Source organism: Pseudochaenichthys georgianus, chromosome 1 (genome assembly GCF_902827115.2).
Source record: "Pseudochaenichthys georgianus chromosome 1, fPseGeo1.2, whole genome shotgun sequence".
NCBI lineage: Eukaryota > Metazoa > Chordata > Actinopteri > Perciformes > Channichthyidae > Pseudochaenichthys > Pseudochaenichthys georgianus.
Genome location: NC_047503.1, coordinates 5698923 through 5724658, shown reverse-complemented (window position 1 = coordinate 5724658; position 25736 = coordinate 5698923). Strand labels below are relative to the sequence as shown.

General features: G+C 43.1%; 1 protein-coding gene and 1 pseudogene across 4 annotated transcripts in view; one reads left to right on the top strand and one right to left on the bottom strand.

Moving 5' to 3' along the window:
* Nucleotides 1-25736, bottom strand: part of rptor (regulatory associated protein of MTOR, complex 1) — a 244166-nt gene that overhangs the window by 150186 nt on the left and 68244 nt on the right. For all 4 annotated transcript variants that reach the window (XM_034105423.1, XM_034074665.1, XM_034080365.1 and 1 more), the window contains exons 5-6: nucleotides 9277-9435; nucleotides 7249-7395 (exon numbers count right to left, since the gene is read on the bottom strand). In XM_034105423.1, coding sequence (XP_033961314.1) covers nucleotides 7249-7395; nucleotides 9277-9435 — 306 coding nt within the window. The remainder of the gene's footprint in view (nucleotides 1-7248; nucleotides 7396-9276; nucleotides 9436-25736) is intronic.
* LOC117458819 (general transcription factor II-I repeat domain-containing protein 2B-like) lies at nucleotides 14958-17337 on the top strand (annotated as a pseudogene).

The following is a 25736-nucleotide window of genomic DNA, read 5'->3' as shown; positions in this document are numbered from 1 at the left end:
ACTTCCTCTTGACACCGTCGGTTATTTACAAAAAAACACCTAAATATACTTGTTATTGTGCTTCTGTCTTTCTGTGTCTTTTCATCTGCTCCGTAAACTCCCTCACCGCTCGCTCTCTTTTCTTGATCGCCCTCTCACAGGAGAACACTTCACTGCCCCGCTTCATTGTAGGATTTCTGCCATGTCTCTACTTTAGTTTGACCATCTCTGTTATTAAGTTATGGAATACTAAATAAATAAATAATTAGATACCTTACCGTTACTGCGCTCATAAAGAATGATAAGAATAAGAATAATGCGTATTGAACTGGTTTCATTAATTAGTGAGTTTATTTTAGGCACAGCAGTTACAATGGTCAAACTACATCAATGCAGAATTGTCCGCATTTTGTCTTTAATAGTCACTAACATTAGATATGTTAATGAGATATGGACCGCAACATTTTTTTCCCCTGGTTTTCATTTTTTTTTTTTTATATAAAAAAAGTTCTTACGTTTTCGGGGGGGGGGGGGGGGGGGGCTTTTTCTAGTTTAGAGCAATAGCCCCTCCAAATGTCTGTGCACGTCCCTGGTCGCAAATGTGCCCTTGGCTTTCATGCATTTGAGCCTCTTCTAAATCCTCTGCACGTTTCAAGAAGCAAGATAACTTCTTTTTTCAAATGTTTTGAAGTGAGAGTTTGTGTGTGAGACACAATACTGATGGTTGACTATAACTGGCCTCTGGTCTTAATACTGGTAGGAGAGGTTTAAGTCCATTTCTGTCAATATCATGGACTGTGACATTTATAGGAAATCTGGCTGAGCGGAGGTACATGTTTTTGTATGCGAGAGGGCGTGTGTGTCTATGGGAGGGTGTGTCTTTGAGTAATAACGACACAAATCTACCTCTTTCCGTCATCGCTGCACAAAAAATGTACATGAAGGTGGGACCTCGAAGCTTCGAGTGTTTAGGGAGGGAAATAAATGGAAGCAGTCCCCTGGTTGAACTTTGCATAACCTCCATAAGCAATTCTATTTGTTCTTAGATCACCGGACGACAGAGTCGGTCTTCGTGTGCACAGACAGGGCTGCTGTTAACGTCGGTCTGTACAACAGAACTGTGCTAAAACTACGCCAACCGGCTGCGGAGGGAGACTCCCCCCTTCACTGGAAAACTGCGCTAAAACAGCTGATCACAACGTTCACACTCTGTGGTCACGAAGTACTCCACTAGCCGCCCCCCCCCCCTCTGTCGACTTTCCTGAAGTACTCCCCCGTTGATAGAAATCAACACGTAATGATGATTGATAGGTGTGTGGGTTGTCTTTCATTTTGACACGCAGAAAAATGTTACAATAACATGTTAAATGGATATCCGCCTTCTTTCATTTATCTTTCCATTCCCAACAATATACATAAATAAATGACATATTTTGGACATAGTTCGAATGGTGATTAATCATGATTAATTAATTTGTAAACTGTGATTAATCTGATTACAATTTGTAATCGTTTGACAGCCCTAATAAGAATACTATGATCATATACTACTAGCCTAGCTCACTGAAGATAACCACGGTGTTAACGGCAAGCTGTTACAGAGACCTGTTGAAGAGCTGCAGAGACCCTGAACAGCTGTTTGGCGCAGTGGGAAGTGCGAACACTCTTTCTGTGTTTGCAAACACTTCTGGGGCGACATGCATACAGGCTGAGCAGAGGGACAGAGGGAAACAACTGTCTGGCACCGACTGTAGAGGACACTGAAAGCCCTCACACTGTACAAAGGACACCAACAATTATATAAGTATGTGTAGACATACACAACATGAGTTCTTTCATATACAGTAGAGCCGAGACAGTCAGCGGGCGTTCCCAGAGACTACTTCTGCAAAGTGACAGAAACTCCCTCTGATGTCACACGCTGCTTTACACCGCATCGCTCACCGTCTGATCCTACTGTGGACATCCTGAACAAGTTACCATCAGTTAGAATTAAACGGGCGCCGGGGCTGAATTATTAAAGACTGTGGTACCGTTAAGCTCAAACGTTATCGTTCTTTTTATCGGTACTGGAGACATGTAAAAAATATATGTCGTATATCTTATGCTACACAAACATTATATTGCAGTTTTAGTGTCGCCAACTCCGTTTCTAATATGCAAGAAGACTGCAAAATGTGTCTGATTATTTTTTGTATTTTCTATCTTCCCAATCCAGTCGAGAGATCTCTCTCTCTCCCGTCTGTGAGGGGGCGGGGCAGTTTACACACACGCAGCTGCTACATGCAGCAACACACACACACGGAGGAGATGGCAGAGAGAACGCGCTCCGATGTGTGGTTAAACTTTACCCGTCTCGATGTGGACAATCCTCGTCAATAAGAGTTTAGCATGTAAGGGCGGTAACACGAGCAATTTGTCCAAACATTTAGCAAAAGTGCTCCACATCCAGACGGAGGAATGCACCGGGTTCCACTGTCTTTAGCAGCTCTGCAGCCCCATCCACGAGGAACGTTTCCACGTCAGGTGTTATGTATGCTAGCAGCAACACACGGAGATAACTACATTATACAAACATGGGTTAATGATTAGAGGTAACGGAGTTATTTAGTTTGTTAAAGTTTCAGCTATTCTGTTTACAGTTCTGTCATCAGATTATTTAATACGATTTGTTAAAACATTGTTGTTTCTTTTGGTGTGAAACATTATTTATTTGGCGGTTACTCTTTGGTTTATAAACTCCCGCCCTCCACGGCTTTAAAACATAACATGTACGGCACTTGTTTTATTTTAGTCCCAGTCCGCCACTGAACGTAGCTATTATGTAAGGTATATATATACTAACTGTGCTTACCCCCCCCCCCCCCCCAAACAAAGGTTGTACATGTTATGTCCCTTACGGGACGCTGTAATAAGTAAAGCGAACGCACCCACAAGGACACCTGGCCTCCTATTGGTTGAGGGATTTTGACAGGATTGTTGCACAAAAGTTTCGAGAGCGCACAGAATAAATCTGAGAGCAGCAATATATCTGAGTGCAAGCGTACAGTTTGAGCAGAAGCAGAGCACATCTAAGTGCAAGCAGCACTATTTGAGTGCGAGGACAGGGTTTGAGTAAAGATAGGGAATAACCCCCATACAGCTGAGTATCTGATGTAAAACCACATTACTGGAGGAAAGCACTGAGGGGACGCCTTCGTCTTACAAACACAACGATATATCTAACAAGGCTGCCTGGGGAACAGAACTGAAAAAGACGCTTGTTAACTGCAGGACTTGGAAAGAAGCAACAGAAAACAGTAAAGTCAGTCTGTATAGATAAGACCGCCATGACCCCATTAAATGCTCACTCCGGTTTCCAGTTAAACTAATCAAAGTGCAGGAAGTGCCTTGTGATGAGGAACTGTAGGTTTATGTAATGCCTCCCTGCTCTCTGCTAGTCCAATAACTCATTAGCTGACTCTATAATAAGTGGAGGGGAAAGGCGGCAGCAGCTGAGGCTCAGATCTCTCCGTGAGACATTATGTATTTACAGGAGCACTCTATAAGAAGCTCCGCACACACATGAATAAATCATGATATTACAAATACAGAAGAATAGTCTTAATTAATCGGGGCGAGTGTTGAAGTGTGTAACTGTGCGTGCATTTCCTTTTTGTTTTTTTTATCAACATGCATATGTTATGTCTCTTTGAAACGCTCACAGGCGTGAGTGGGAGTCGTGCGGATGGATCCGAGAACATCATTCCTCTTGTGGGTCTGATGAGGAGAAGTCGACGCGCCCTCAGAGGCAGGCATCACCACCAAAGCGTTGTCAGAGGCCTCTCCGCGTGTCAACCTGAGGAGAGCTGTCGGAATCTGGAGGTGATCCTGACAATAAGCGTTGCCAGCCGAAGCTGATTAATGCCGAGCATCTCCTGTAATGATCACCTTAGCATACTGTAATCTCGCAAATCACCATGAACATCCGCACGACAGCTTCTCTCTCTGCCAGGGGGAATACCAGGCGACAATATAAATGCTCAGGATTCAGTGTGTTCCCCTTTAAAGAGCGACGCTAATTGATGTAATCCTACAGGGAGGGGGATTCAGATCAGGAGCACAGCCACGCCTTCACACGCACATCCTCCCCAAATGCAACTCTAGTCCAGCAATACATTTTAAAGCATTAGTTATTCATGAAGATGATAGAAGGATGCTTAATGTGAGCATCCTGGAAACGCTAGCATCTAACCCACAACATGCACACAAACAAACCTCACACACACCGTCCGGCTGAATGCTGCAGGGCACACACACACACATAGCTTCCGCCCCGCGGCTAATGCAGTGAGCATGTGTGCTGAGTGCAGGCAGGAAGTGATGAGATATTTAAAAGGAAGCAGGTGGCCCTATAACAGAGCACTCGGAGCGTCATCTACACACAACTGTAGGAGGTGGTTGGTATGGTGCGGCGGAGGAGTGCGAAAATACCACCTCCTCCTCCTCCTCCTCCTCCTCCTCCTCCTCCTCTTTTCATCTCATGCCATCATCCTCCTCCTTCATATCATTTTTTTATCTTAAATCTTCTGAATCAACAAACAAATATAGTCCCTGTAGCGATCGGGCCTGTCGTGCTGTGTGTGTGCGCGTGTGTGTGTGAGGCGGGGACTCCCTGCGTGGATCATCTCCTGCATTATTAAGAAGTCTCCGGAAGTCTCTCGTTACCTTCCATTACCTCCACCCATTATACACTTCCTGTGAGAAGGGCAGGCCCTCGGGGATAACAACAAATAGAATTGCTTATGGAGGTTATGCAAAGTGCAACCAGGGGACTGCTTCCGTTTAGGTCCCTCCCTAAACACTCGAAGCTCCGAGGCCCCACCTTCATGCACGTTGTGTGTGCAGCGATGACGGAAAGAGGTAGATTTGCGTCGTTATTATTTGCGTGAACTGATCGACAATTGCCGTGGAAATGTTTTAATCTGTAAATGTAAAACACCTGCAAAACAACTCAACATTTGTAAATTGATTTCAAGTAAATGACAATAACCTGTAGTGACAATTTCCAAACTCACATTTGTGAATCAAATATTTGTTTGTAAATCAAAAATGCATTTTTTCATCTCAATTATCTGTGTGTGGATTTGCATTTTACACACACACACAGATTTGAGACACTTTCTGCTGGTCATCATGAAAACTCGTTGCAGTTAACATCCAAAATATCAATAGAGATTGCGTGAGATTCTCATAAATATTCAGTTATTGCCAAAAACATATTTGTGAGGTCTTTCAAACTCTATGCTCACACAGAGATACTTCACCATCTGTACTCCCAGGCCTTATGGCGTAGGAGAGACTCCAGCTATTAAACTACACCGTTACTCAGCAACACTTCAACAACCTGTTACAAATGACCTCCTCAGCTTGGGCCCGTTTGGAACCACCGACCTATACTCGCTACTCCTACTATTGTTGTCAAAGTACACGCTCCAGGGAAAAGGTTAGGGGGTAGTTCACTTTCAACATGCAGTACTTTGGCCAAAAGTACTGCATGTATATTTGAATGTAGTTTTAAAATTGTGAACGTGTTGCTTTTAAAAATGGTCAATGTGTCAAAACTCTGAAGCATAGCAATAATTCAAAGTGATTCTACCCAAGTCCTTCCCATGTTCTGCCACCTCTAGGTAAGAACCTAGAGCCCTTTGAGTGGTACCCTTCCTTTAGTGTGTCATAGGTTTGTGTGCATGTGAATGGTCTGCAAAGGCTCAAATCCCTGTTCCCTACAGAGGGAGTTTCTCTCCCACAGTACTTGTTTGATATAGATCACACAGTAAGACATTATTCATTGATATTGTATAAGATTCTTTCGTTCCCTATAGTATCACATATCATATCGCAATTGCAATATCATTCCATATAATCTCAAGTAGGTTCAAAATGGTGCAGCCATTATACCAGTGAAATATAGTTAATGAAACAACGTCAATAAATAATGTTGCAGAATAAACATGAATCAATTCAATTTCCTGAAACCAGATAACGATGATATTTGATGATAGCAAAAACAAAGCAGTGATTTTCTCGTGGATGGTGCAGCCCCTACGTGACCTCTGCACAACCAAACAAGAGAAGAAGAGCGGGAGAGGAAGCACCGACACTCTGTCAAGCACTGCAGCGACTCAGCAGTTAGCTGCTGCCTTCACCTCTCACTGCAACGGGTAACACGGCGTTCACACCAGCTCCTCCTCACTCTCGCTCTACCTCCAGTCTCCAAGCGCAGTACTGTCAGCCTCTACCTCTCTCCCTCGTTCTCCAGCTAATCTACAGCCGGGCTGAAACTGCTGCATGAATAATTGAGATGAATGACAGAGCCGTCTCATTAGGTATTCACATAACGTGCCGCAGCCTGGAGAGAGAAAGCGAGAGAAAGCGTAATAAAAAGATGAAGTGTTGAAGGCACTGGGGCTGGTGGAGGGGGGGGGGGGGGGTGTGCGTGCGTGCGTGCGTGCGTGTACTCCCAAGACTAAACTAAAACTCAATGATTTAGAGCCAGCTGCCCGTTTGATTGGCTGGATCGCTGCACGGAAGGATTTTCCGACAGCGGAGAACCATGACTCGACACGCCATGACTGACACCACTTGGGTCTGCTTCGTAAATATGAGACGAGCGTACATGTGTCCGCGTTGTTTGCAGGTGAAATATCTCTGACTATTCATTAATAACTCATAAACACCAGCGCTTTATGTCCCGCTGGTTGCCTTACGCGCGTGTGTTTGTATGACTCACCTAATCTTTATTTTTCCAATTACAACCCCTGTACCAATTCATGGCTGCTGTGCAGTGACATGTCGTAAACCAGTGTGTGTGTGTGTGTGTGTGTGTGTGTGTGTGTGTGTGTGTGTGTGTGTGTGTGTGTGTGTGTGTGTGTGTGCGTGTGTGTGTGCGTGTGTGTCTGTGTGCGTGCGTGTGTGCGTGTCTGTGTGTGCGCGTGTGTGTCTGTGTGTGTGTGCGCGTGTGTGTCTGTCTGTGTGTGTGTGTGTGTGTGTGTGTGTGCGTGTGTGTGTGTGCACGTGTGTGTCTGTGTGTGTGTGTGTGTGTGCGTGTGTGTGTGTGTGTGTGTGTGTGTGTCTGTGTCTGTGTGTGTGTCTGTGTGTGTGTGTGTGCGCGTGTGTGTGTGTCTGTGTGTGTGTCTGTGTGTGTGCGTGTGTGCGCGTGTGTGTCTGTGTGCGTGTGCGTGTGCGTGTGCGTGTGTGTGTGTGTGTGTGTGTGTGTGCGCTGCCCACCTCCAGCTCCTGCTCTCTCTGCAGGGCGAACTGTTTAAAGGACTTGACGATGATCCCCGCGTTGGAGCAGTCGTAGACGAAAATGGACGGGCTCCCCATCCACGTCTGCAGGTCGTAGATGGACAGCGGGATGTACTGGGTGTAGTTCTGATGGAGAACAAAAAAGAGGAACATGAGGCATGGTGTTATCGCTGAAAACTCACTTTTATAGATCTGTGTTTAATTATTAACCAGTCATCTGTTTGACGAAGAGTGTGAGCCTAGCGGGAGAGAAGCAGCTGAAGTTATAATAAGGGAGAGCGAGAGAGGATGATGAGGATACAAAAAGAGCCAATGAGTATCAAATAAATCCAATAACCACAGTGCTCTAACGGTGTTATACCCGTTACCGAATGGACATGCTTCACCACTGCTCAAACATCTAATCCCTCCCCACTGATTACATTATATAGGACATGAGAATAAAGGTGGGACATATGGAGGGAAAGGGAGGAGAGGACATCAGGCCCGGGGGTGTGCTGAGCACATGGCGGCAGGTAAGCCCAGACAGCGGCGGTGCATCATTGTGAGTGGGTGCTTACTTATAGGACAGGGACATGAAAAACTCAAGATGTTGTGTCTGATTTGCAAGTCCCAACCCTGACATCACGGCACGCAGTTAGCTGCTGTGGTGGTGGGGGGCTTCACTGCATCACGTGCATCTCAACGCCACACACCCCTCTCAAACCGGTCAACGATTTCAAATACCTGGGACATACATCATATATCACAATATCATACATCCTGGAATATGTGAAAGACGTCCAATCTCAGGAAGCCAAAGCGGCAGCATTACAGTGGACACAATATGACGATGACCTGCTGAATGCAATACATGTTAATATGATCAGGACAATCATTGAGGCAATCACTGTGTATGGCTCCAAGACCTGCTCCCTCAATGCTCCATCAACGTCTAGCCGGGTGCTATACCAACCTCCTTCACAAGGGGCAGCATCTATCCTGGAAGACACACAGCGCTACAGCAGACATGGTCTGTAACCCAAACCCTGCAGCAGGTACAAGGCAACACCCCAGGTCTCAGGGAGGGCCTAACTCAACGGTGGTCTAAATGTGATGGCCGATCTGAACACATTGCTTATCTTGCTCTGTTGAAGCCTTCAAAAGGGTCGAAGGCGAAGTTCTCAGAGCAACCATGGACAAATGGAGTTTGGACAATTAACATGTCATAATCATATTGCAAGTTAAGTCATTTCACCATATGAATTGTCCAAGCTCTCACATGATCCTATTTCCTAACTTGTACCACACCGTTAATCCCAAGCAGACCAATCATTAGTAAGGTTTGACCTTTGTATGGTTTCATAATTTGACAGCTCTCCATGCATTAGTGAAGTAATTACATGTGCTATAAACTCCTGTCAAACACAAATGATTACATACGGCCGGATGTTCCCACTCCATGAGAGCTCCGTATATGACTAACAACTAGGGATGGGTATTAAACGGGCTCCGGGGCTGAATTATTAAAGACCGTGGTACCGTTAAGCTCCGACGTTATCGCTCTTTTTATCGGTACTGGAGACATGTACAAAATATATGTCATATGTATTATTGCTACACAAACATCATATTGCAGTTTTAGTGTCGCCAACTCCGTTTCTAATACGCAAAAAGACTGCAAAATGCGTCCGTGATTAATTTGAGTATTTTCGATCTCTCTCCCCCGCCTGCTTGCGAGGGGGCGAGTCAGTTTACACACACGCGGCTGCTACATGCAGCAACACACACACGGAGGAGATGGCGTTAAAAGACCGGACCGATGAGCGTTATCGATAAAAGTAGTAGTACCGTTAAAACCTTAACGATACCCATCTCTACGAGCAACTGGGCAAACTAATGAGAGTCGTGCTTCTTTTAATGATTTCCGTAATCACATTATAGTTGCATTTGTGATCTCAGAAACAGATAATTAGGGTGTCTAGCTTCTCGATGTCAATGGCTACTGCTCTCGTTTGTGTGCGTTACCTTATTGAAGACCCAGATCTCTCCGTTGACGGTGGGCCGCGGCACCCCGTGGCCGTTGTAGTGGAAAAGGACCCGCTCCTCTTTGGCGTTGCGTCTCAGCGACGTGCACAGCTTCTTCACCTCGTCCACCGTGGGGTCCAGGCTCTGTTTGTACCGCGCCTGGAAACACACGAGGAGAGAGAGGGCGGTTTTAGCACCTGAAAGATTGTTGAAATAACAATGATCCATTTATTTTATTAACACAATATATTTTATGTCATTTGGATTGTCATTGTTGTTTTCATATGTGATCCTCCTCTGCTGCTCTCCCTGAGGCTTCTTCAGTTGTGTCCAATGCGGCACACCCTGAGATAAATGAGTAGTTTGTGACTTTGGACTACATGTATAAATACAATTTGATTGATAGATTAATTGCTGATCATTTTTAATCTAACTATAAAAGACAAACAACTTCTATCTTTCACTAGACACGGTGTGCGTAATTTATTAACACAGCTTTTTACAAAGCTAAGTTGAATACTCAATTCTGATTGGTCAAAGGTTGGTCAGAGGTTGTTTATTATCGCTAACAGACTGCTACTAAGGAGACTCAAGGGACTATGTGCAGTCAATACGCAGAAAGAAGTCATTTTAACGTCAGCTGTGGATAGCAATCTCGACCTTGGGATAGTTTTTGAATATTCACTTTTATATTTTTGGAGAAAGCAAACACATTTACGATTCATGATGGTTAAACCGTCCCCAGTAAAGAAAAGAAAAAGAGAAAAAGAGAAGGAAAGAGAATAAAAGGGCGCTGGACGTCAGAGAAATCAACAGAAGAAAACAGACAGGAAGTAAACACTAACAGGAACACGGTGTGGGCTCTGGCAGTGATTCAAGTCTGGTAATGGAAAAGAGGAGTTGAAAAGACTTCATCTGTACTGCCGTCATGTCACTGTACGTTGCCCTCGGGATCCTGATCATCACATGAAGGACCATTATCCCTGACTAAAGACTTAAGAAGGAACTGTTAAAAACCATAGCAACGCACTGACACTGCCCAAATCTCACTGTAGCCTACATCACAGTCATGGCACATCAGATGATTGCTATGGTTTAACCACAGATAATGGTACATTATTTCTATTGAGTCCGCTACATGACATACCTTTTACTGGCTGAACAAATATCTTCCAAGCTTGACATCATGTAAAGTCTTTTTCATTCTTTCTAACATGTTGCCATTTAGCTCGAGCCACAAAGAAGCCTCGGAAATATGTATTGCTGTGGTTTAATGAAAAACAAAATCACACAACAAATGTGACAGTTAGTATGCCTGCACATCCTAAGGGATGCTGGGAGAAGGGCGGACCATGCGTTACATCTCTATTCATTATGGTACATGACGCAATAACTGCTGCTACTGGTTTAAAATGCATGTAACATATAGCAAACAAAGCCATGGGGGAAAAGATGCGCATGTGAGAAAACAAAGACGTGTTCTGCTACAGGATGTGACGCATTAGGCTGGGTAGATGTAGATCGCCCCAGGTTTCCTATATATCTGTTCTTCATGTGTGCGCCACAAGGCTCTCTGTGAGAGCAGTAGTGACTGCAATGAGTCCGTGTGATCCAGTGGGACTTACATAAACACACTATTCATTTTACAGGCATGTCTCTGGTTGACTATGGGGAGAAAATGACACATTCTCTTTAAGGGGAATGCAGCGGACTCATGTGTTTGACATCTCACAGCAATAACATGTACAGTATGATGTTGAGATAAGAACCAGCTTGTAATCTCAAGTTGACCTGCTTGTGGTTAAGAGGCAAAGAAGGGTTTTTTCTAGGTTAATACATCAAAAAGTTCAAAAACAAGGAAGAACTATGATGTTCTAACAACGAACAAACAGTGTACTATGATGTTATAATAACGAACTTGCTCAGCTTTTGAAACTGAAACCATTTTGCGAGAAAAATGGTTTGTTTTTCCTGGAAGAAAGTGGAATAACAGTGGAAAGAAATTACATTAAAACGTCGGCATCGGCCAAGAAATGTATCACCGGTGCATCCCTGGAGGAAACATTTCCTGAAGGTAAAGCACCCAAATATAAAGAATCAGAAAAACGTTTCCGCAAAACTCCATGAACCTCCTGGGGGAAACCCGTTAACTTACGGTACGTCCACACAGCAGCTTTTCAAAAATCTTGAAAATCTTGGAGCTGGGCGTGTCTGACAGCTTGGGGATTTTTTGCGAGCAATATATATAAATATATATATATAAACTCCCCAAACAGGCGAAATCCTACCAGTTTCACCCACTGTCTCTGCCACCTCCCTCCATGCCTGGTTCCTCCGGTTTGTATCCCGTTAATAGTTCTGGTCGTAAAGAACCGGGTGATTTGCTACCGTAACTTTCTCAGTTTGGAATATGAGGAAATGAACTGCGGTCTGGTTCTCCCTGCTTACACGCGGTTTGATTGGCTAGCGCTTCTACTGTCAGATTTGCATAAACGTGTTTGATTGGCTGGCGCTTCCAGCTCAGCTTCAAAAGTTGAACATTGCTCAACTTTTGAATCCTGGAAATCTTCGCTTCGCTCCCCCACAATGCAGTTTGGCGAAAAGCGAGGCAAAGTGACGTCATCCCCATTCAAAGTCAATGGGCAGAGAAGCGTTGGAAGCGGTGGAAGATTCGTCTAAAGCTGCTGTGTGGACGTACCGTAAAGCTGCTGTGTGGACGTACCGTAAAGCTGCTGTGTGGACGTACCGTAAAGCTGCTGTGTGGACGTACCGTAAAGCTGCTGTGTGGACGTACCGTAAAGCTGCTGTGTGGACGTACCGTAAAGCTGCTGTGTGGACGTACCGTAAAGCTGCTGTGTGGACGTACCGTAAAGCTGCTGTGTGGACGTACCGTAAAGCTGCTGTGTGGACGTACCGTAAAGCTGCTGTGTGGACGTACCGTAAAGCTGCTGTGTGGACGTACCGTAAAGCTGCTGTGTGGACGTACCGTAAAGCTGCTGTGTGGACGTACCGTAAAGCTGCTGTGTGGACGTACCGTAAAGCTGCTGTGTGGACGTACCGTTATGCACAAAAATAAGTACATGACAATTTGTCTCGAGGACAAAAGAGGAATTTATGTAATGTCTGGTTTTGTTTTCAACGAATATACAACCTTTTTTGTTACGTGTTCAATGTTTATGAAATAATTACTGGGAACAATACAATTGAACAAAAGGCATTGCCTCAAACATTTCCCCAAGGGATTATATCGTTACAATGTATTTGTATGCGGAGTTTTGGGGATATTTCGTGCATTCTGTTTTGAGAAGCCCAAAAATAAGTATGTGACTCAGTTATGGAGTGACTAAGGATTTGGCACACTCGATGGAGACATTTTGTTTGCAAAGCTCCAATATAACATTGAAGAAAGACTCTGTGCTTTGAAAGATACAACAACAGATAATCGTAACCTTTTGAAAAGCCTTTCACGTGTTGAAACCGATTTTAGCTTTCAAGCATAAACCCAAAGAGCTGAGAGCAACATTTTATAGGATAGCTCTATAAGCAAGTGTACATTGTGGGTAAAAAAGCATTCTTTACACTTCCAAGTGTGAACTTTGAACAAGCTGTTGATAGTAGGCAGGGTAAACAATATGACATATATATAGCCGTTTTGGAAACCTCTTGTATTAAACTGTTTTACAAATGAGGCAGTTCAGTGCCTTTTGAGTGCATTTGAAGCACATATTCTACAATATGCAACCAGTCTCAGTGCTTTTAGAAGACTGAGGTGGAAAAGCTGCTTGAGAATTTCTAAAAGAATATTTGACAGAGGATGTGAGCATTTGTTTGTGGTTCTTCATTTCATTTAATAAAGTAAGTGTGTGTGTGTGTGTGTGTGTGTGTGTGTGTGTGTGTGTGTGTGTGTGTGTGTGTGTGTGTGTGTGTGTGTGTGTGTGTGTGTGTGTGTGTGTGTGTGTGTGTGTGTGTGTGTTGCCCACCTCCAGCTCTCTCTGCAGGGCGAACAATACAATGCCCAAGGATGGGGAGGGAAAAGCTGTGTGTGTGTGTGTGTGTGTGTGTGTGTGTGTGTGTGTGTGTGTGTGTGTGTGTGTGTGTGTGTGTGTGTGTGTGTGTGTGTGTGTGTGTGTGTGTGTGTGTGTGTGTGTGTGTGTGTGTGTGTGTGTGTCAGCTGGTTATATAACAGAGAAGCACCCTGTAGCCCAGTCTGAATCATAATCACACTCACCGAGGCCCTGCTGTTACCTCACTAACAGCCGGCCTCCTGTCAAATGGCTTTGAATCAAAGTAGAAGACATGTGTTAAGCCCAACTTTTCGCAAAACGTTCACAAAAACGAGCAAAAAAGTCTAAACAATGTTGAGGAAAGAGAAAAGTTCACCCATCGAATAACAATCTGATTGTAGGAATATAAACAAACCCATTAAAAAGTCTCCAAAGAAAGAAAATATCCCCCTTTATTTTGATCCCAAATGCAAGAAGAACCGGAATTGTTTTAAACAGGGGACCAGTCTTCCTTCGTAGCAGTACATGTCATCATATTTAAGAAAGAGTTCTTCTTGTTCACCATTTGCCACCATATTAAATCGTTGATAATACTGCTTACTTTTAGAACAAAGCCATCATTTCACTAAGAGTGACAAAATCATGGTACAGAAGCAACAACATAGTTGTTGTGGTGGAGGACTACGAGTACCTGGGAGTGCACTTAGACAACGGACTGAACTGGAGGATCAACACTGACGCTGTGTACAAGAAGGGGGTGAGCCGACTATTTCCTGAGGAAGCTGAGATCCTTCAACGTGTGCAGCAAGATGCTGGAGATCTTCTACCAGTCTGTTGTGGCCAGTGCTCTCTACGATGGCTTCATCAGAGCCGGTGACAGAAGCATAATCAATACCCTGATCAGGAAAGCTGGGTCTGTCATCGGCATCAAGCTGGACCCCTTTGAAGCTGTGGTGGAGAGGAGGACACTGAACAGGCTGTTGTCCATCACAGATAACCCCACCCCCCCTCTCCACCTGCAGCTGCACAGACAGGAGCTCCTTCTCCAACAGACTGCTGCAGCTCCGCTGTCTGAGGACCCATACAGGAACACATTCCTGCCCACTGCCATAACTCTCTGGCTGGAAGAGAACTAGCTCCATACACTAGTTTCTCTTTTATTAACTGGACTTATAACTTCACTGTTCATTTATATCCAATTTAATATGTAATTAAATAGTGTTTTATTTGTCAGATAGTCTACATATTGTTATATTCATGGTCAATGTTTATATTTTCACTCTTTTAGTTCTGTTCTATCTTCTATTTTGAGATGTTCACATTGTATAATTGGTTTTTTTAAATGCTTTTTTTAAATTTCCAAATATGTGTAATACTTTGTTTTTCATGCTGCTGAAACGAAAACATTTCCCAATTTGAGATTAATAAAGTATATCTTATCTTATTACATTACAGTAATTGGACTTTCTTGTAGTGTGTTATATAGGTTTGTGGTGCATGTAAATGGTGTGCAAAGGCTAACATCCCAAATGTCTCTCCAGAGGGTGACATCACTCGGTAACACTTCCACTGCTGTTGCCTAGATTTCAAACCCATTGTACGTGATGGCTAAGGGGCGGATATCTCTAAGCCAGACGTGTCAAACTCAAGGCCCGCGGGCCAAATGTGGCCCGCCACGTCATTTCATGTGGCCCGCGAGAGCTTAAAAGGTTTGATTGTATACAAATAAACAAGTCAAATGCGTGCAGTGACCAAAAACTACATTTCCCACAATACATGCTGATTATGTTACCCGCGAAGTGACGGCATCCCGCCACTAGACTGCAGTGTTTCCACATCGATGCGATTTAACCAACAAGTGGAATTGAGAAATACAAATAATGATCCCAAAATGTCAAGGAAGAGAAAAATTGATGCAGATGGAAGGCTGTTTCAAGAAAGATGGGAAGGTGAATACATGTTTGTGCTTCAAGGAGAAAAACCGGTATGTCTTTTGTGTTATGAGGCGGTGGCGGTTGTCAAAGAGTACAATCTACGTCGGCATTTTGAGACCAAACACGGAGCTAAGTATGCCAAAATCAGCCATCAAGAAAAACAACAAATTGCCCAAGAATTAAAAGGCAAACTGCGATCGCAGCAGAATGTGTTCGCGAAAGCCAGAACCAAAAACAATGCGGCAGTGAAAGCTAGCTTTGTTGTGGCTGAAGAAATCGCACGCGCTTCAAAGTCTTTTTCAGAGGGAACGTTTTTGAAGCAGTGCATGCTGAAGGTCTGTGAGCAGGTGTGTCCCGACCAGATACAGACTTTTAAAAATGTCAGTTTATCAAGAAACACCGAGTTAAGGAACTAGCAGGAAACCTGGCAACACAGCTGGCCGAAGAGACACGCAGCTACATAGCTTTTTCATTAGCTGTTGATGAAAGCACAGACAACACGGATACAGCGCAGCTATCTATTTTTATTAGAGGCGTGAAGTCGGACCTCTCTGTCACTGAGGAGCTGTTGGATGTGGCTGCCATGCATGGGACCACAACGGGACGGGACATTTTTGATGCGGTGGAGAAGTCAGTCATTAAAAACGCATTGCCCTGGGAAAACTTGGTGGGATTAACTACAGACGGTGCACCTGCAATGTGTGGAAGAAAAGTGGGCTTGGTTGGACTAATGAAGGAGAAAATGCAAGAATGTAACTGTCACACGCCTCTGATAACGTATCATTGTATTATCCATCAAGAAGCTTTGTGCGGGAAGGTGCTGGGGATGGATAATATAGTGACCACGGTCATGAAGACAGTGAACTTCATTCGGGCGCGTGGCCTGAATCATCGTCAGTTCCAGCTGTTCTGGCAGGAGATGGGCTCGGAGCACGGAGACGTGCCGTACCATACAGAAGTAAGGTGGCTGAGTAGGAGCAAAGTCCTCAAACGATTTTTTGAGCTTATGGAAGACATTGCTCTTTTCATGCAGAGTAAGGGAAAACCCTTGTCTGAACTGTCAGATCCAAACTGGCTGTGTGACTTTGCTATGTTGTGTGACATAACCGAGCATCTCGCCCAACTGAATCAGAAGCTGCAGGGACGCAAACAAGTCATCACGCAGATGTCCGACACGATCACGGCTTTCCAGCGTAAACTTGACCTATGGATGTGCCAAGTGAAACAGGACAATCTTGCCCACTTTCCTGTTTGTCAGAGCATCTCAGCCTCATGTCCCGGTACTTTCTCATGTGCTCAGTTAGCTACCAAACTGAGCCTGTTGATGAATGAGTTTGATCGGCGCTTCTCTGACTTCAGAGCACAGCACTCTGGATTTGCCATCTTTGCTAGTCCTTTCACCACCGACATGTGCACTGCACCCCAACACCTTCAGATGGAGTTAATAGAGCTTCAAAGCGATAGTGGCCTGAGAGCAAAGTTCCAGGATGCTACAATCCAGGACTTTTACCGTCTACTGCCCCCTGCTTCCATGCCACAGCTTCGACTTCATGCTGCCCGTGTTCTGTCTATGTTTGGGAGCACCTATCTGTGCGAACAGATGTTTTCAATAATGAATCTAAACAAAAACAAGCACAGATCACGCATCACTGACGGCAACCTCCACGCTGTTCTACGGATTGCTACAGCACAGGACCTAAAACCAGACATTGACACACTGGCCATGGAAAAACGGTGTCAGACATCTGGTCAGAAAACACATTGGTAAGCATTTTTAAAAACCTAATAAAATATAATTCAACCAAGAAGAAGAATAGTTAAACTATGTGCAATGTAATGATTGTGCTTGCATTTTGTTTTGTGTTTGTTATTTTCAGAACATGATCGTTGGATGAGGATGGTGGAGAGGGGATCCACATGGTGTGTTCAAGGACAGGCAGCATCTCCTCATCAAAAACTAACCTAAAAACTTGACCAATATAGTTGTGGACTGAGACAACCCTTATTGTGAGTTTATTACATATACTACTTTATATGTGTAGAAATGTATTTAGTGTTTGCAGGTTTTATGTGTTTATGCAGACAAATGTTTACTGTAATCAAACCATCTCTCATTAGTTGGATGTATGCCCCCTGCAAGGCTGTGTGCAGCCATCTGTTTTTGTAAAATGCTACATCTGTCACACATGTTCTTAGCAGCTCACAATTGTTGGTTTTACAGTTATTTGTTATTTCAAGTTTTGAACAAAGTTAATGTCATAACTTCTGTTTGATGTTATTTTTCTTTATTAACTTGGATAGTTTGATCGTTGATTGATGGAGTAATGTGGGTTTCATAACCTGACAAATTAAAAGGATTTGTTATAATAACAAAGCAACAAGCAAAGATATTTTTTACATCTATGCAAATATATATATGTAATATTTGTAACTTGAATAAGTAATACATTCAGAGTTATTTAACATTAAGGAGTAGTTACATTTATTTTACATTGCATTTAGTTACATTGCATTTAGTTACATTTATAAGTTACATCTGGCCCTTTGAGGACAACGATTATGCTGATGTGGCCCTCGGTGAAAATGAGTTTGACACCCCTGCTCTAAGCGGTTGAACAATCACAAGAGAGGCAACCAGCTAACCAATCAGAGCAGACTGGGCTCTGGTTTCAGACAGAGGGTGAAAAGAGGTGCTGCAGCACAGGCAGTATGAGAAAAATAAAGAGCTTTTTGAAACTAAATACAAATACTAACCTGAAAATGAGCAGCATACGTCATCTTGTTTACAATTTATATCAAAATTAAACCAGCTCTTTTATGACTATTTGACAGTAGTGTATGATTGTTGTAGTTTAAACTCTACAGAGGCCAAACTGAACAGACATTGATCAAAGATGCCACATTTCAGCTTCCCATATCTGGATGAGTTTGAATTGCAGTGTGATATCAGAGCTGACAGGCTGATTCAATTTAGGCATAATCAGATCAGAGCGCTGAATGCTGAGAGACACATCCCGGTGATATCAAGTGCTATCTGAATGGCATAATGCTGTTAGTGAAGGGGCCTGCAGTGATGGAGGTATAGCATTTGAAATCAGAGCTCTAGAGAAGACGTGGGTGGTTGGGAGGTATGCTTTTGGAAAGAGTGTGTCAAATGTAATGAGGAAATAGAGCAGGGAACAGGCAGGTGGGACAAGTGTTGACACTCACGGGCCGTTACCTGCCTGTACTTCAGACCAGGCTTGCTAATGCAAACAAAGACGTCCAAAACACGTCAGGCATTGTTTCTGATAGCAACTTTCTGTGGGTCCGCTGCCGATTTGACGTCAGTTCGGATGGAATCTGTATCCGCTTGTTGTACACTCGTTTTTTAAAGATTTGGGTACGGAGGAAAAGAGAGAGGGTTTTATTTTCTGACGCTGCGTGAGTTCCCCGACGCACCAGGGACACATATGTATGTATAAAAGACATCACAAAGTGCATTTTGAATGATAGGTCCACTTTAAGTAAACTTGTTCTGGGTTTTATTCAAAGTATTAGGTTTTTATGTGTATAAACCACTTCAAAGACGTGTATGCTAGCCATAAATCAGACAATGTAATTTTCTGGATTTTTTTTCTTCTCATTTTGTCTCATAGTTGAGGTATAGCTAGGATGAACATTACAGGCCTCTCATCTTTTTAAGTGGGAGAACTTGCACAACTGGTGGCTGACTAAATACTTTTTTGGACAAAGTTTTTGAAAAAAAACATACAACATTTAAAAACATTTCCAACCTGACTTTGGTCTAATTCGGTAGGATGGCCCATGTATGAGACACCTATGAGAGTTCATTTCAATATACCAATGATAATTCCCTCAAAGAACAGGCTTGTGTTTGTGAATCATCTCCTTAAATTAAGGACGGGGGCATCAATGCCACAGGAAACACATTCTTTTTAAAAAGGTGCGTTCTGCGCTCGCTCCTTCGCCATTTATCATCATGTCACATCAACGGAACAGGCAACCTTTTCAAAGAACCGTATGCCTTCAAGATGCAATTACAAATAAGCTGTAAGGTGCAGTGGGAGCCTCTCTGGCTGTCACACACATCCGGCTGCATTTAATGCAACAAAGGTGTTTGGTGACAGAAAAACAACTAGATGCAAGTCAGAACCTCCGGCAACATTTCAAGCTACCATTAAGATTTTTTTCGGAAAAGTCAAATTCACTTTGAAATATGTCTTCCTAACACTGGAGATACTCGTTGAAAACGTTGAAGAAAATTCATAGTATAAAGAGTCATTAACCTTTCTTTATCAATGTGAATGAGTGTTTGAAATAACTTACAGTAAAGGAATGGAACTTAATCCAGTGAATACTTTCATACTCCAGTGAAAGAGGAATGTTTACAAGTTGAAAGATGAAATAAGACTACGTAGCTACTACTACTTTTATCGATACCGCTTATCGGTCCGGTCATTTAACGGTACTCTTATCGGTTATTTTGGAGAAAAAAACAAGGTAAACTAACTAAACTAATTGTGAACAAAACTAACATTGCTTTTTATTTAAATTAAATAAATAATATGTCACATCAAAAGAAACAACAGTGTTTTAACAAATCGTATTAAATAATCTGATGACAGAACTGTAAACAGAATAGCTGAAACTTTAACAAACTAAATAACTCCGTTACCTCTAATCATTACCCCATGTTTATATAATGTAGTTAACTCGGTGTGTCGCTGCTAGCATACATAACACCTGACGTGGAAACGTTCCTCGTGGATGGGGCTGCAGAGCTACTAGAAAGACAGTGGAACCCGGTGCCTTCCTCCGTCTGGATGTGGAGCACTTTTGCTAAATGTTTAGACAAATTGCTCGTGTTACCGCCCTTACATGCTAAACTCTTATTTCACTTTTGGTAACGAGCATTGTCCACATCGAGACGGGTAAAGTTGAACCACACCTTGGAGCGCATTCTCTCGGCCATCTCCTCCGTGTGTGTGTGTGTGTGTGTTGCTGCATGTAGCAGCTGCGTGTGTGTAAACTGCCCCGCCCCCTCGCAAGCAAGAAGAAGATCTCTCGACTGGATTGGAAAGATCGGAAATACTAAAAATAATCATAGACGCATTTTGCAGTCTTTTTACGTATTAGAAACGGAGTTGGCGACACTAAAACTGCAATATGATGTTTGTGTAGCAATAATGACACGCTGAAATGCATGTGTTATATTTTAATCCTCCATGGTTGTATCTAGTAAGAATTAGAATGGAATTTAAGAATGGTAAAACTGCGCCCCCTGGGTTGTCATTCCTAAATTATGAATGACAGCTTGTGGAAAGTTTGCTAGACTACTGGTTGCATGGCAACTAGGCATCTCGCGAGTTGCGGTAATAGGTTGGTACAATAAAGAAAGGATTTGTTTTGGAATTATTTTGTGTTCCGTTTTTTCTTGGGCGGCCCTCAATCCAATATTGGGTACCTAAATTGGCCCTCACTCATCAAAACGTTGAGAACCCCTGCTAACACATCATCTCTACCACTAAGCAATAACGGACATTTGAATGACCAACAAGGCTATTGAAGATAAAGACACTCTCTTTACATTTGTTCAATGTCATTTAGATAATAATTGGGTTGATAATTCCTGATAGCAAGGTATGAAAAGATAACTCAAGACCCTTTAGATTCAAACAATACTGATCTACATTCAGCGTTCAGTCTGATGTGAAGAGACAATTTCCCTATAGCGGCAGATAAAGTCTGAGAAAGTACAGCCGTTTGATAAATAGCAGGCCTGTGTGGTGGTAGTCACTTCCCCAGTGACAGCAGTCGTGCTGGGGCCAGTGTGTCCGGGCTGAGTCAATTCACAGCGGGTCGGATGGAGCAGAGGGAGAGATGACTGGTCTCCTTACTTCTGCCAGTACACACCTTCTGCTGACTACATTACCCATTCAGCCATTTCTCAGTTCCTCAACTGCTGATTTGGAGGTGTGGATGATTGTACTTTTGAGGAGTTCTGGTCAGAAACACCATACAGTAGATACATTTTGATAAGTTAAATAACCACCTAAAGTTTAGTATCAAGAAATAAAATTGACCTCCAAGTATTGATGACTTTGTAAAGGCATAACGTGTTCCAAATGGCAGATGTAATGGTACAGAAACACTAATTTCTTCTTCATCTGTTCTGAACACTACTGCCGCAGCTGACTAAGTGACATGGGTTATGTAACTGGCAGAAGTTCTTGCTTGTGAACTACATGTTAAACAGGGTGACATAATACAAAAACGAAATGCTTCAACTGGACAAACCGTTTCTTCCTTTCTCTAACATATTCAATGTTCTGACCTCAAAGAACATGAGATGAGAACCAACAAAACGTTTCGTCTTCTGAATGTAACAAACTTCACTTCCTTTACCTGACTCTACATACATTATGTAAACATATGCTTTCAAACGTAAAACATTTTTTATTCCAAAAACACATGTTGCTCTTAATTGAGAGTCATAACAACTGGTGAAAAGCCAAAAATAAAGGCCTCTAAAACGTGTTCTTAAAGAGCATATGTGACTGTGTGTGTGTGTGTGTGTGTGTGTGTGTGTGTGTGTGTGTGTGTGTGTGTGTGTGTGTGTGTGTGTGTGTGTGTGTGTGTGTGTGTGTGTGTGTGTGTGTGTGTGTGTGTGTGTGTGTGTGTGTTTTACTCTATGGGGGAACAAGTGCTTGCTATTCTGGCTCCAACATGGTGGAACAAGCTCCCCATTGATATAAGGACAGCTTAAAGTCTACACATCTTGCGTCTCAAAAATGAAGAAAACATCAATTAGCCCGGTCAGGCGATATTTCTGACTTCCCTTTCACAAAAGGAATTGGGTGGGCCTAATAAAACTGTCCATGATTGCTGGCAACCAATGTATTGCTCTGTTATGGAAGAGTTCAGTACTGTACTTTTTCCGACTATTACATTTAAAAAACAGTAGAAGAAAGCCAGACAGCAGTAACCTGTGGTCCGACAGAGACACTGAGGCAGCTATTCTTATCCGAGCAGCCCGCCGCCTATTACCGTGCTCGCCTCTGCTCTAATCAACGGCTGCCCTCATTTCCAGCCACCTGCAGGGAGAGTAACACCAGTTGGTGATTGAGGAGGGATTGGAGCAGTCAGGAGTGCCACAAACCATTAGTCTGGAGACAGGGCTGGGGACTGCTGCCGTCTGTGTGACGTTCTGACATTGTGTGTCTGTGCACTTCTAGTCGGGAATCTAAATTGGAGTTTTATTAAAACCTTTTCATTTTCCCCTAGAGTAATTATCTCAAAAAGGACTCATCCTACAGTGGCCTGTGCCAGATGCATAATAAAGTAACTTCTTCTTGGAAGAATGAATAAGCAACGGTGTCTGAGAAGGGATCATTAAAATGTTATAGCGAATGCGCCACATCATAATGTAAAGTGAAGTTACAAATGATTTGTATGTTTTAAAATGCTCTGGAATAATTTCTCTAGTGATTCTGGATGCTTGCTCACTACGGAAGTAAAGAAATAACAACCTGCCAACAGCCTGTTTTAACTCAAATGTAATTTCTCTTCATATGTGATGTCCGTCTGTGACTTCTAAGAACAGTACATACAAAAAGTTATGCTATAACTGGTTTGATGTAATGTAAAATTATAACAAACCAACTTTTATATGTTTTGGTTTGCTAAAATATCTTTAGGTTTCTTTGGTTCCCAATAGGAATCTTTGTCAAGTCTGATAAATGGCCTGTAGTGATGTCCTCGTTAGCCAGATGTTCCTCTCTGTTTGAGGTTAAAGAGTCTATGCCACTTTAGCCGCTATTAGAAATGTATCACACAAGAATAATGGACCACAGTTGAGGGATTGTTGGTCTTCCTTAAATTTCAAATATTTTGTCTATTGTTCTTTCCGTGTCGTTTCTTGACTTGGTCAAATTCAGGATGTCAACGATTTGTATTTCCGCATGATCAAATTATATTTATATATTTATTTTTGCAACAAAATGTATATTTCCCGGCTGGAATTAAAATGTTGGGCAGTGGGGCAGTGATGGCTGTGACACACATTCAGAGCCCTGGGGAGGATGTCATCGATCCACCTCAGTTTATAAATAGCTGGTTCTTTTGTATGCAACACCAGGGATCCAACCGCACATTACACACACAAACACATGTATGTTATTAGACGCACACAGAGGATGTGTGTCATCAGTTTCCTATAATAACTCAGCAGGAGCGCTGAGGGGTTTCATCAGACATATTTATAACACGATCAATGGATCTATATCCACGCCAGAGCTGGATGTGACATATTACCGTGTGTATTTGGTAGTTGCTCTTTTTTCGTTGCTATACCTGCATGTGTTTGAATGTGTTGTTCCTAGGGCTGTCAGTCGATTCAAATATCGCGATTAATCACATGATTGTCCATAGTTCATTGCAAATTAATCGCACATTTTTTTATCTGTTCTAAATGTACCTTCGAGGGATATTTTTTCTTATCAACATATGAGTGGACAAATATGCTTTATGCAAATGTTTGTTTATTATCATTTGAACAATGACAACAATTCTCATGAATATTAAACACAACAACCTCTGAACATTACAAATATTCGCCTCAATTCAACCTGTGTGTGTGTGTGTGTGTGTGTGTGTGTGTGTGTGTGTGTGTGTGTGTGTGTGTGTGTGTGTGTGTGTGTGTGTGTGTGTGTGTGTGTGTGTGTGTGTGTGTGTGAGGAGAGACACTGTGATGGATCGTTGGAGCTATGTGCAACTCAAGGCATATGCTCGAACACACACACCCTCCCGGTCCTCCCGATGGCCAGTCGGTGCCTGCCGGTGAGCGTGAAAGTGTGGTCTGCCGCAAGCGGGCGGCAGGAGCGGGGCTGTCAGCATCAGCTTGTCGATGGTATTTTAAACTCGAAACTACGGGGCGGCCGAGGACAAAAAATACACATGCGTTAATCGCGTTAAAATAATTAGTGTTATTAACGCGTTAACTCGACAGCCCTAGTTGTTCCCCAAACGTCAATGGCTATGCATGCATCTCGACCTTACGTAAATAACCCAGCCTTAGTTTTATTTGGTCATTTGTGCGTACATTCAAGTTAATCTCATAAGAAACACTAATAATAAATAATTGGCTTTGTAACAGCAGATAGTTTCCTGCTTCCTCTAATGCACAAATGCAAGTAAGTCCTACAAACCTGCTTAATGACAATGAAATATGAAATCAATAAAATGTCTATTCCTTGACTGAACAATAACTGTATGCTGATATCGTGCAGTTTGCTATAAATGCAAAGGTTAGTGTGTTCGTGCAGATTTGCAAATTATTTCCTGTAATAATGACATTGTAAAACCAGCTCTCTAGAAGCAAAGCATTACAAAAAACCCTGAAGATATTCCTTACCAGAAGAAAAAAAAAGCTTTCTGCACACGTTTTGTACGCATGACATTAGTAAAACCCCTCAGCAAGGCCACATAAACTACTTATTCAGCGGTGTGGGTTAAATAAAACCACTAATTGAGGTGCCTTGTGCCTCCTTAGCGAGTAATGAGTGTGTGTATATATGATGGAGAGATGCAAGCATGTGAACGTGAGCCCTCGTTGCTGTGATTAATGAACGTGTGTGTGTCTGTGTGTGTGTGTGTGTTTCCTGGCCTCAGGGCGTTAAGCTCCTTACACACCAAACTGACATCAAAGAACACCAAAAAACACGTCCCAACGGAACGTCGGCTCATGTCGGCTCACGTCGCCTCACGTCTCTGCGTCTTGGCCTTGTGTCGCACTGGAACACACCGCAAAGACTTCAGCCGACGGCCAAGTTGCACGTACGAACTGTGCATGCGTGAGTGGCAATAACTCTCCTTACCAGCAGGCGTCTGTATTCCTCATTCAAAAGAGGCAACAACCGGAAGACAGACTGCGTGATAACCGAGAGAAGAAGAACAGACTGCGTGATATAAACAAACAACAAATAGCGTGTGCGTTCCATGCTCACGGGGCTTTCCTGAACCTGTGTCGAGAGCTGGAGTTAAATGAAATCTCAGATTTGCCTTCTTAATAGTTTGTTTGGGTCCCTCACTTCCGTTTCGCTTCTCATGCACTGATTCGCTAGCTGAACAGCCAATCAGAGTGATCTCTTTGGCCGACAGCCTACTGATTCAACATGTCGAATCGGCGGCGGAAGGTGTCGGCACGGCCGAAAAGACACGACGGTGCAGGACACACCAATCTGAATAGGGCGACACGACGCTCATCGACGGCCCGACATCTATCGACGCCGAAAATTGTCTCGGTGTGTAAGGACCTTTAAAGCCCATTGAGCATGCATGGAAATGACCTTCTGCTAGTGTGTGTATACAGGTTCCTTAAGGCTAAACACACACAAATCCACCTCCTCCCACCTTCCCCTCCTCCACTCTGGGAAATGGAAATTGGAGAGTAGTTCCTGACCTCCTGCCTCATTCCTGGAAAACTCAGGGAGGCATCTGTCGCTAAAAATAGCTCCCACAT